The sequence below is a fragment of the Desmodus rotundus genome, chromosome X, assembly GCF_022682495.2.
Source record: "Desmodus rotundus isolate HL8 chromosome X, HLdesRot8A.1, whole genome shotgun sequence".
Lineage (NCBI taxonomy): Eukaryota > Metazoa > Chordata > Mammalia > Chiroptera > Phyllostomidae > Desmodus > Desmodus rotundus.
Window position 1 is genome coordinate 93256581 of NC_071400.1, and position 12756 is coordinate 93269336.

General features: G+C 42.0%; 1 protein-coding gene across 3 annotated transcripts in view; it reads left to right on the forward strand.

Moving 5' to 3' along the window:
- Positions 1–12756, forward strand: part of CTPS2 (CTP synthase 2) — a 93523-nt gene that overhangs the window by 64943 nt on the left and 15824 nt on the right. For all 3 annotated transcript variants that reach the window (XM_053917382.2, XM_024569942.4, XM_053917381.2), the window contains 2 exons: positions 5089–5144; positions 7416–7512. In XM_053917382.2, the coding sequence (XP_053773357.1) occupies positions 5089–5144; positions 7416–7512 (153 nt within the window). The remainder of the gene's footprint in view (positions 1–5088; positions 5145–7415; positions 7513–12756) is intronic.

Genomic DNA, 12756 nt, shown 5'->3' on the forward strand with positions numbered 1-12756 from the left:
TACCTGTCTTGTGGCCTTCTTGTGAGGGTTAAATCAATCATACTCGTGAATCCTTAGAACAGTGCCTGGCACAGAAAAAGCGCTCTTCTACTGTGGCTGTTAGGGTCATAGTGTGAAGGGTTTATCGTATTGACCTGTGATTCTCCCAAAGCTCAGAGTCAACTTCAGTTAGTCACCTAGTATTAAGAATGGAGTCCATCTAGGGCAGAGGGAGAGGAGAAGGGATGAGCGCAAGGACAGGGGGAGCAGACAGCCCCTTTGTCTTGCAGGTTCTCTCCAGTCCCTCTGCTTTGCTCTCCTTGCTCCACACCTACTAATATGGACTAGAAGAGTGCAGAAAATCTAAGAAAAGCAATGTTAAAAATGGGATAAAAATACTAAATGGTGGGGGAAGAGACACAAACAATGAAAAAGAAGGTAACACTGCAATGTAGAGTTAAAGGCAAGGACTAAAATTTTATAGAAGAAAATTAGCATTTTTATACTCGAAAATTGAGACAAAAGCAGATTATGAAAAATAAAATTAGGGAAATAAGAGGAGTTCAGATACTTCAATGGAGTAAGGTATTTTATAAAAATTAAAGGAATGAGAAACAAAATCCCAAAATAATAAATGCCGAAAGAGAAAAATAGTGGCTGACCTGGCTGCACTTTCTAAGCACCAGTGATTAAGACATTATGTAGGACCCAGTTTCATTTTGTATGACAAAAGGGAGTCTTAGGAAGGCTAAGTCACTTGTTAGAAACTCACTGAGCTGATTTCATGTCCTGAATTCTTGAACACGTCATTATACTGAATGGCTGGACCTTAATCAAACAAGGGAATGGCAAAACCCAAAGAGCTTGCAGAGCTGAAAGCTTTCTTGTGCTGAAAGCCTGAGACAGGGTTCCTCCGGTTTCCAGGGGAGGGTCTTGTGGGAGGAGAGAAGCGGGTACAGAAAGTGAAGACCCCACCCTTGGCTTCTGAAAGCCATGATGAAACCATGTGCTTGGCTTGAGGCGAGAAACAAGCACTGAATGAACATTGGACTGAGCAGCTGGGCCAGTAGAACCAGGTAGGGAATGTAAAGGTGTCAAACATCCAAGCAGGAGAAATGCCACAGCTTAAGCTCAACAATCAGTGGCAGCTACAATCAGGGTTCGAGAGGCAATACAGAGTAGTGGCGACTAGGACAAATGGACAAGCTCTTGTCCCATCAGAGGTATAGCTGCTAGAGCTGATAGGTGCATGAAGAACTGTGGATTCACCATTGCCAATATTCAAGAGAATTTGGACGTTGGGAGATCTCCTGATTTTTAAACGTTGGCAGCTTATTTAAAAATTTAAAATGTTTATCTGCCAAGACTGTGTAAGCCAGATATACCGAAAATCTACACCCTAGGCAGCCTCTTGGGATTATGTCATATGCCAAGGACATTTGGATTGCTTCTATCTTTTAGCTTGTATAGCTTTTTGGAGGGAAAATTTTGACTGAAAAGGAGGAATAAATCAGGTTCAGTTGCTAGGATTACTAATACAAAGGTGGGGCTGGGCAGGACCATTGATGAGTTAAAGACGTATTATGTATAGGACAGAATCTACCCATTAGCACATTTGAGAAGGAGATGGTGTAATTTGGCAACGTGTTTTTGTTTCCGACAATCCTGTTACGCACATTATTGGTGTCTTGCTGCCTACATTGGCAGTATTTCCTAGGTCCTGAGACCTCTATCAGTTGTCTGTGTCCAAAGCTTTGCTGCCAGTTGCTTCTTAAGTGAACATTGAGTTTATGTGCAGTTAATATCTGTTGCATTTTATTTTCTCTCCAAAAAGCCTAGAACAGAAAGGAAGACCCAGTGCCTAGGATTATCGCATGGCAGGTGTACTCAATAAATCCTTCCGGAGAACTGCTCATAAGGACGTGGTGTATTTACCCCTCAGTCTTTTTACTACACACTGAGATACATTCTCCACTCAACAGTATCTAGCACCTTGCCTTGTCACTGATTGCCCTATAGAGCACGTTTGGTGACAATGTAGATCAGGGGTTCCTCACCGGGAATGCACAGGGGAGTCGCTCCTGGAGCTCTGTAAAAACCCACATGCCTGGCACTCTCCTGAGAGTAACCAAATCAGAATCCCTGGTGCCAGAGTCCTGGAAGGAGCATTCTTTGTTTTATTTTGTTTTTTAAGATGTTTTCAAAGAAAACTGAACTGGTAACACTGTGAGTTGATTCTCAGCCTAAGGCTTTAAAGGAAACTTTATTTTTTCCCCCATTTTCATGGACAAGGGATGGATTAATTTTGTAAGTTCATTCTTTACAGATTTATAAGTGATCAATATAGATTTTGAATGTAGAAAGTAACATTTCCAAAGTTCTGAAAACATGTTCCATTATATACCATGTATTATATTCATAAATGCTTCATTCGTTTAACAAATATTTACTGAGTACCTGCTTACGGGCTAGGCACTTGTCTCAAGAATTGTGGGGATAGGTCCCTATGTTGTCCGTTATCTTGTAGAGCTTCAGTCCTTCTGTTTGGATTTCATATTCTAGAGATAACAATAGCAACCTCATGGTTTCCTTACTGTTCTAGCACTTCACATATTTTCATTTATTTAATCCTTCCAACAGCCTTATGAACTAGAGACTATCATAATCCCCATTTTACAGATGAGGAAGCTGAGGCACAGAGGTAACGTCATTTGCCCAAGCCAAACATCTATTCGGTGGTGTGGTGGAATTTAAAGCCAGGCAGTCTGGCTCCAGAGCCACTCTACCTCCTCCCTCTTCTGTCACCTGAGATATCTTAGCAAACCCAGCGTTTGCCTTAAGCCAGACAGCAGGCGCAGGTCATGCAGTTTCAAGTTCACATGATATCATGCTAGTCCTAATGACTCGACGTGTAATCTCTTATATCTTAATTTGTAGATTTTTCCCATTTTCCTCACCATCTCTTAATATTGGCAGGCTCTGTTATTGAATTTGCTAAGTCATCTGTTGTAATGAAGGAAACGGAGAAGAGATTTTGGACTAGAGGAGAAAAGGGTCAATCGCAAAGTCAGAGGTCCTAAGGGAGTCAGAATCCTCTCAAAGTTGGGTCCAAATCTTTCAGCTGCTTTTTCCTATAACTTCGTGATGATAGATGCGCTTCCATTTTTCCAGCTGGGCATCACTGCGCTATTATTTTTTATTTTTCCTTTAGTTTTTGTGAACTGATAGTTTGAGTACCAAGGCTCTGTCTCGAATGACCCCCCCCTTTCCATGGCATGCTGTTCTCTCAATGGAGCTTCCTGCCTCCACTGTCTCTGTTTTTTTCTAAAATGCATACCTAAATCCTCACCGCCATTAGCATCATCACCAGGGAGCTCAAGTCTATACGGACAGAATTGCAAATAGAAGTTCAGTCATGGTAATTGAGCACACTAGTCATATGAGAATACAACCAATTTGCATCCTCTTCATCGAAGTCAAAATCTCAGACACCAGGCATTTGGTCTCTCTTGGTAGAAACATCCTGTTCCTCAGCTCCGTGACATCTGGGGCAGTGTGCTGGTCTCCTGCCTGTTGAACTGAGCACTGTTTTCCCAATTCTGCTGGGGTTTGACAGTGTGTTCCAGCACTGCCGGCAGGTCCTCTTGTCCCCTGGCTGTGTGCCTGGGGTCTGCATCCTGAGGGAATCGTCCTTGGCCCCTCCTACTGTTCCTGTGCTATAACTCCCTTGGCACTCAGGCTATCCTGCTTGTGCACCTGCTCCAGTAGGGCCTGTTCCTGAGAGGTGTCTGGTGATGGACTTGACACTGTAGTCACTGGCCATCCCACTGATTGCCATGCCTGTTGCCAAAATAGGTTATGCCCAAGATGCTGCAGCACACATGGAGAGAAAGGCATTTTTTTTTTTAAGACTTTACTTTTAGGCAGAGGAAAAGGCTGGGAGAAAGAGAGAGGGAGAGAAACATGAATGTGTGGTTGCCTCTTGCGCGCCCCCCACGGGGGACCTGGCCCACAACCCAGGCATGTGCCCTGAAGGGGAATCGAACTGGTAACGCTTTGGTTTGCAGGCCTGCACTCAACCCACTGAGCCACACCAGCCAGGGCAAGAGAAGCGTGTTTAATAAGCCCCACATGTGACCCTCAGCCGCACACTCCTAGTTAAGGACCTTGGTATAAACGTGTTCATTTAATCCAGCAGTCCTTTATTCCTGATGCTCAGCTTGTTTCCAATTGTTTCTGTTAAGTAACGCAGCAGTGAGCATATTTGTGGTTACATCTCTGTCCTCATTTCTGGGGTAAATTCTTAGAGGTTGAATTTTAGAGTCAAAAGGACAGGCACATATGTATTTTAAATCCTCACCCAAGGATGTGTTTCTGTTGATTTTTTTAGAGAAAGGGACAGGGAGAGTGAGAGAGAAACATCATTTGGTTGTCTCCCATATGCGCCCTGACTGGGGATCGAACCCACAATCTAGGTATGTGCCCTGACTGGGAATCAAACCCGCAACCTTTTGGTGTACGGGTTGACACTCCAACCAACTGAGCCACCTGGCCAAGGCAAAGTACAGGCATATTTTTAAGGTGGTGTGTGAAGCAATGTGGCTAGTACCATGTGAAAGTGTGTAGTGGAAAAAGCACGGGGCCAGGTGGGAGGAGACCTGGGCTCAAGGCCGTTCTGTGCTACCAGCACGACAGGGCTTTGGACAAGTTTTTTGGTTTCATTTCTCTTCCTTTGGTTTCATTTTCTTCTTTTGTAAAATGAGCCTTGTTATGAATCTGCATAGAAGTAATGGTGTGGTCATCACTTGGTCTTTGAGTCCTGCGGGTAGGTGTGTCAAAGGAGGGCACATCTGTAGTCCGTGGGGGACTGGCGTAGTGGCAGGCTTCCCATTATGCAATGGGATGGCTTACTCAAGAATTGCTTCAGGGTTTCAAAGAAGCCGTTGCTGCCCCGTATTATAAGAGAAGAAAATCTAGATTGCTATCTGGAGTCTAGTTTATTTGTAGGCCTCTGATAGAAATCAAAGAGACTTTCCCCCACACATATGCCATGGGTGTGGTTCCAAAGCCGATTACTCCAATATTAATTTCACTCTTGAATCATTACAGGGAAACTGTATGGTGATGTTCCTTTTGTGGAAGAAAGACACAGACATCGGTATGAGGTATGCTTTCACACTGAATTACCGTGGAATATAGATGCTTAGTGCAAGGAACTTCAGTGATTACAAGTGGGCCTCTGGAAAAGAGTTGGGGAGATGGAGTCCCATGGGCTATGTGGGGGTTGAGCAGATACCAGGACAAGCCCAGGGTTCTGTTTTGAGGGAGGACTGGTGGGAATTGATGCTGAGTAGGCTACCAACAATAGAAAATAATTTGCTGAGTATAGGCCATTTTTGGTCTTATTTCCATCAGGAACTGGCCCTGCAAGTGGGGCAGGAACTATTGATCTGCTTTGCTTAAGTGGTGGCTAGAAGGTGTAAGAACTACTATGTACACATAATATGGCCATTCATTCCTTCATACTTATTTTGTATCTAATATGCAGTGAAGGTGAAAGTAGCAAAGACACGCAGGGTCTTTCTCCTATTGGGGAGCTTACATTCTAATTGGAGAGGACAAAAAATAAGATAACAAATAAAAATAATGACAGATTAAATAATATATCATGCAAGGCCCTTGTATCTAGACTCTATAAAGAATTCTTAGAACTTAATAATAAACAATGGCAAGGGATCTAGACACACATCATTTGTCATCAGGGAAACACAAATCAAAACCACAAAGAGATACCACTTCACACACATTAGGATGGCTGTAATCAAAAGATGGATAATAACAAGTGTTGGTGAGGATGTAGGGTAATTGCAACTCTCATACATTACTGGTGGGAATGTAAACTGGTGGAGCAGCTTCGGAAAAGAGTCGGACAGTCTAACAGTTCCTCAAAAGGTTGAACATAGAGTTACTATACAACCTAGCAATTCCACTTCTATGACATTCACCCAGAGAAATGAAAACATACATCCACACAAAAACTTGTACACAAATGGTTATTGCAGCATTATTCATAATAGCCAAAAAAGTGGAAACAACGAAAGTGTCCATCAACTAATGAATGAAAAATGACATGTATATCGATACAATGGAATACTATTGGACAATAAAAAGAGATGAAATGTTGGTACATACTACAACATAGATGAACCTAGAAAACATGCTAAGTGAAAGAAACCAGTCACAAAAGACCACATACTGTGTGATTCCGTTAACACGAAGTGCCCAGAATAAGCAAATCTAAAGAGAAAGAATGTAGATTAGTCGTTGCTAGGGCTGATGGGTGATGAGGTAGGGAAGATGATGATTGAAGAGTGCAGGGTGTATTTTGGACTGATTGTGGGGATGGGTGAATCCTATGTGAATACACTAAAAACCACTGAGCTGTACAGTTTTAATGGGTGAATTGTAAGGCATATGAATTATATCTCAATAAAGCCGTTTAATAAAGAAAAAAGTTTACAAGTTTGAGAAGTAGCCTATTGTTAAAAAAGAAAACAAAAGCGTATGTGGTTAAGATTGAGAAGGATACAGGGACCCTACTTTGGTTTTAGATGAGGAAGTGCTTTTTGTGAAGGAGAGGCTGAAAACTTTGGAGAAAAGCTGGTGATGAGATGAGTGAGGGAAAGGGCCAGGAGCAAGGTCATCGACTTGTCATCTATAAGCAGTATTTTATTTTTTTTAGGTTTTATTTATTCATTTTTAGAGAGAGGAAGGGAGGGAGAAAGAGAGGGAGAGAAACATGAATGTGTGGTTGCCTCTCACGTGCCCCCCCACTGGGGACCTGGCCTGCAACCCAGGCATGTGCCCTGACTGGGAATCGAACTGGTGACCCTTTGGTTCACAGGCTGGCCCTCAATCCATTAAGGCACACCGGCCAGGGCTATAAGCAGTATTTTAGTAGAAAACTTGCTCTAAGCTTCTTTTGAGAGGTTTTATGTAACTATATGTAAAGAAAGCATTGGGGTAAATAAGATTGTTTCAATCTTCAAGCAGATTTGTGATTTGGGGAGAGACAGTTAATTTTACACAGGACTCAAAGCAAGATACAAATATGGGAATGGCTATAAATAGCTGATCTCAAGGCCCCAAGTCAGAATGTCTGTGTCACGGTCCCACTTTATGAATCTCATCTTGGGTGAGAGGAGGTGGGCCTCCCAAATTGAAGAGCTGTGATTAGACTATTTCTCAGATTCATTTTCTCAGATTCTATTTCTCAGAATTTAAAAATTGGCTTTCGGGGTTGAATGTAGACATTAAGTACGAGCTAGAGCATCGCTGACATGGAAAACCCACCCGGTTGGGGGAGGGCCTTTGACTAAGCTGATGTGTCTGTATTGCTCTGCTGACTGAAGACATTTAATTTCTTGTTCCTGCAGGTGAACCCCAGCCTGATCAATCAGTTTGAGCAGAGTGACTTAAGTTTTGTAGGTCAGGATGTTGATGGGGAGAGGATGGAAATCATTGAACTGGCAAGTAAGTGAGCTCTTCAGTTTTGAAAATTTCTGTGTTGAGCTACCATCTTTTTGTTGACTGTAGACATATGAAGCTATAACTTGAGACCCATTTTGTTTGGTCTCTTTCTTTTCCTCTGTCCTTTGAAATAGCTATGCAACTAATTATAAGTAATATGTACTAAATATAAAGTATGTGAGAAAACAGACTGCTGGTAACCCTAATCATTGTGGGCCTATTAGTGTGACCCTACTCTAACATAATGTACTGTTCTACCAGTTCTACCAATAGTATGCTTCCTTACCATCCCTCCCCTTCTCCTGTTGCCAGCCTCTGGGTTAGGCACTCTGGGAAAGGCAGCAGCCCACTGTTGAGTAGCACTCGGCTTTGTCTCTCCTTCCAGGGACAATGGCCCGATGCCCTGCCAGTATTGGTGACTGGTGTTGACATCTGTTGTGTGTGGGACCTGGCCCCCCATCCCAGGTGGTGTCTGCCTTTCCTTATTGCTCGTGCTGCATGGTCAAGTGTGGGCCAGTCACTGCACGCAGAGTTCTTAGTGAGACCAAACACAGGCAAAGGCATTGGACTTCTGTTGAGGCAGATCACTGATGAAGTTCGTGGCTGGGCTGGGGCACCCTTTGGGAACATAGGCACAAACTATACATGTGTTATTGACAAGACAGAGGACAGTGTTCTCACTCAAAGCTTCAAAGGCAGGGTAAGCCCATCCTTACAGCTGGTCCCAGCTCTCTTGACATTCTAGCCCAGGGCTTGGCAGACTTTGACGGGTGCCCCCGATTCAGCCTGCTGACTATTCTGGTACTGGTCATGATCTAAGAATGGCTTTTACATTTTAAAATGGTTAAAAAATACATTATAAGATTGTAAAATGTAAAAATTATATGACATTTTAGTATCCATAAATAGGTTTTTTTTTTTTTTTTTTTAAAGAAACATCAATGTGTGGTTGCCTCTCACAAATCCCCAACTGAGGGCCTGGCCTACAACCCAGGCATGTGCCCTGACTGGGAATTGAACCAGTGACCCATTGGTTTGCAGGCCGACTCTCAATCCACTGAGCCACACCAGCCAGGGCCATAAATAGTTTTACTGGAGCACAATTTGTGTACTGTGTGTGGCTCCTTTTACTCGGCTGCAGTGGCAGTGGTGAGTAGTTGGGAAAGAGACTTTCCGGTCCCCAAAGCCTAACATTATTTACTACTTGGCTCTTTACAGAAATGTTTGCTCAACCCCTGTTCTAGACCCACCCATATACACTTCATTTAACTAACTTGAATTTAACCTTTTCAGGTGCTTGTTTCACCTGTTTGTCTATGTGATTAGTTTTCTAGGATTTCAAACTGAACTAATTGAAACTAAATTTACCTGCTCTCCGAACTAGTTCTTCCTCTTGACCATTTCTGTTAAGGTTCCATCAGTCTCCTCGTCCAGGGTTTCTCACCCTCGCCACCTCGGACATTTGGCGCAGGGTAATTCTTTACTGTGGGCGCTCTGCTGATCACTGCGGGATGTTTGGCAGCATCCCTGGTCTCTCCCCACTGGGTGCCCGTAGCACTGCCTGCCCCGCTCTCCAAGCGCAACACCCAAGAACATCTCCAGACATTGCCAAATGTCCCCGAGGCACACGTGCACCCCTGGTTGAAAACCACTGTTCCAGGCCATCATGCTTGAAATTGGACTTTTTTAGCTCTTTTGCCCCTTCATACTCCCAACTTGTAATCAGTTGTCAAGTCCTGTAGATTCCATCTCTGGAAAGATTGCGTTTGGGATTGCATTCCCATTCCTATCGCCCTAGTCCCAGGGCGTGGTGACTCCTAATGAGGACAGGGCTCTGACAATGCAATGTATGTGACACTAAGTTGTTGGATAAACCATTCTCATTTGTTGAATGCTTGGTATGTATAGGATACTCTAAAAATAGTGGCATAATTTTCTAGAATGTACCTTTTCAACCTATATCCTTTAGGACCCAGATGACCTATACTGCTTACTCTTCTAACTTTTCTTCTTTTTCCATCTTAGCTCATGTCACTATCCTCTGCTTCAAATTCCTTTTCTCTGTCCCTTTCCTTTTCTGTGTCTAATCTGTTCAGGTACTGATTCAGGAGTCTTGAGCAGGGAGGAGAATTGAAGTTGGAAAAGGCTTTTTTGAACATAGTAGCACGTTACCTGGACCCTGAAAGAAGGAAAGGAATGGGCATTGAGTATATCCTACTAGATGCTTCTTGCTAGACCCCCTGCTAGGGATTCCTGCATGCCTTAGTAACTTACCAGGCAGGGGATGTTATTCCCAAGAAGGAGGCTCAGTGTGCAGCGGTGAAATAAACTACCCAGGGCCATCCAGCTAGGACCCGGATTGGCTGGAGTCAAACCAGGTCATTGGTTCGTTCTGCCACCACCCCTGTGGGATTTTATTGTTCCTTCATTTTCATTGGACCTTCCAGTTAAGATGATCAATCCATGTGAAACTTTTGAATCAGAGTGAGAATTTATTTCCTATGGTTTTCCTGATGGAAATGTCCATCACTTAGAATTGTATAGTGTGGATCACCGCAAGTTAGTGAGAGGCTGGAGACTTTCTTAATCAGGCTACTATTTGTTTACTTGGTTCAAGTACCTATTCTCTGTTAATTCTTCTGTTTTTCATCATTGTCAGCAAATGTTAGAAGGCTCTTTCTTTATAAGGTTTTAGATTCCCATTGACACTTTCAAATTTCATGTGGTTTGCAAAGGAAATGAGAGCCAGCTGCTGTAAAACCTTGCGATTTTTAAAAGGCGAAAGATTTATACAATCTGAAGAGCAACCAGAGTATTGAAACCTTGAAATTTTGAAAAGCTGACCACAGAGAATTCATTTCATTAAGGAAAATCCTGGATAAAACAACTATGGTACATTTACACAATGGAATATTACTTGCCTGTAAAAAAGAATGACATCTTATCCTTTGTAACAGTGTGGATGGACTTGGAGAACATTATGCTAAGTGAAATAAACCAGCCGGAGAAAGAAAAATACTGTATGATTTCACTTATATGTGGAATCTAATGAACAAACTGAACTAACAAGCAAAATAGAGACAGACTCATAGATAGAGAGCAGGCTGACAGCTCTGGGCAGGGTTGGAGGGGTGGAAGGATCGAGCAAAAAAGGAAAAGGGACTCATGGACCTGGACAACAGTGTGGGGACTGTGGGGGGGAGGGGAGATAAGGGTCATAAATGTTAAGGGAAAAATACATTAAAAAATAAACTATTGTATTTCATATAGTAATAATAATATGATTTAATATTTAATATGATAAAGAAATGCCTCAGCTCCCAACCCAGACCTACTGAATCCACATGTTTGTGAAATCATCAGTCTGTGGATATATAAGCATATTAAAGGTCAAGGAGCTGTAACACTTGTTTCACACACAAATACGCACAAAGAAAAATTCCCCAGAAGATTCGGATCTTGGCTACCACTTAGAACCATATCCACTAATCCCTATATTACTAAAGCAATTCTAAAAGGAACACTAAAGCTTGAGATTAGTACGATGTCAGAATTTGGTTCAAAGCAATTAGGAGCATTATGTAAAAAACTTTATGTGACTGATAGAACATCACCAAAATAAAAACTTTATAGTCTCTTTCCTCATATTGGCATAAGGGATTTTTTTTTTGATAAAGTGATTCAAAGCAATGATGCATTCATTTAAACATTTTGTCCCTGACTATAACATGATCCATTGCTCAGCTTCTGTCTGTAGTGATACAAAAGCACGATAATGGTCTGCTTCTTTCAGAGACATCGCTAGCTGCTGTGCTATAAGATTCATCGCATCTTATTTAAAGCTACATTGCTTAGTTCCTTTTCTAAGTGTGGGTGATTTCTCTTCTGAAGGTAGCATTCCTCTCATCAAGCTTTCATTCCTGAGTGTCCCTCTAATTAAAGGAGGTTTCTTCCTAGATGTGAGGTAGAGGATTTCCATACTGGGTTTTTCTGGACTCAGAGCTGTGCAATAGAACTTGCTGCAATGATGGAATGTTTTGCCCTGTTCAATATGGTAGCCACTAGCCATATGAGGCTATTGAGTATTGAAACATACTCAATTAATTCAAATGAATTTAAATAGCCCCCGTGTGGCTATGGGCTACCATTTTGTCGAGTAAAGCTTTAAATAACCTTAGAAGAGTGGACATTTCCAATTAATCGTCATGTTCTCACCATTGTTCAAGTAGCTTAGGGTCTCTAGTGGTAAGTGATGGGGATTTGTGATTTTGAATTCCATACTACATTTTCGGATAATTTGATAAAGCATCTCTCTGAAAGCTTTAAAGTTGCACTTACTTTCCTCTATAAAACTTGTTTTATCATCTTCAGTTATACATACATATATATATATATATATGATTTTTAAAGAAAGAAAGACAGCTCACTTACCGTGCTCTGTACTATAGTAATGACGGGATTAAAGAGTTGCCCAATCCCTAATTAGGAGTTTCCTTTTAATATGGGAAAAACATAGTTTTTGAGAGTTCCAATTGGGAAGAGGAATTTTTAATCCTATCAAATTTCTACCCAGATTTGGAAATGTGGCCCATTTAATTCTTACCATTACAAAACATTGGATTCCTGTTAAAAGTAGTGGGGGAAAGCTAGTTTTTGCTCTTACTACATCTAGGAGAACTGGAATTGCTCATATAGGGGATTCTTACAACTCTCAATATGAAAATAGCTTAATTTCCCCCCTCCCCAGTAATATATGCTCAGTGTAAAGCTTCACACAATACGGAAAAGGACAAGGAAGAAAATGTTTTAAAAAATCTTGGACTCTTGCCACCTTGAGCCGTAACTACCGCGAACATGTTGAAAGGCCATCCTTTTATCACTCACGGACTGTTCATCACAGGGGATAAGTTACTGGCATAGGCTGAGCTGTGAGTTCAGTTTCATGGTGCTGCCTATGATTAATACCCACCTTAAAGCTGCGACTAGAAAAGCAGTTGTACTTCCTGTACTCCCAAGGGACCCTTACCTTGGGAAAGGAGACCTTGTAGAAAATGGTCTGAAACCATCTAAGAGAAAGAATGACCTGTAGTTAGAAGTGTGAGGGGTACTGTGGAAACGGGCCCAAGGATAGTCTATGAATGGCCTTCAAAAAGCAGGCAGATATTGGGAAAGCAGAATTCATCTCCCCATTCAAAATTTTGTGCTTAATGTTGCTCATTTTAACACCACCTTCCACAAATAAAATGT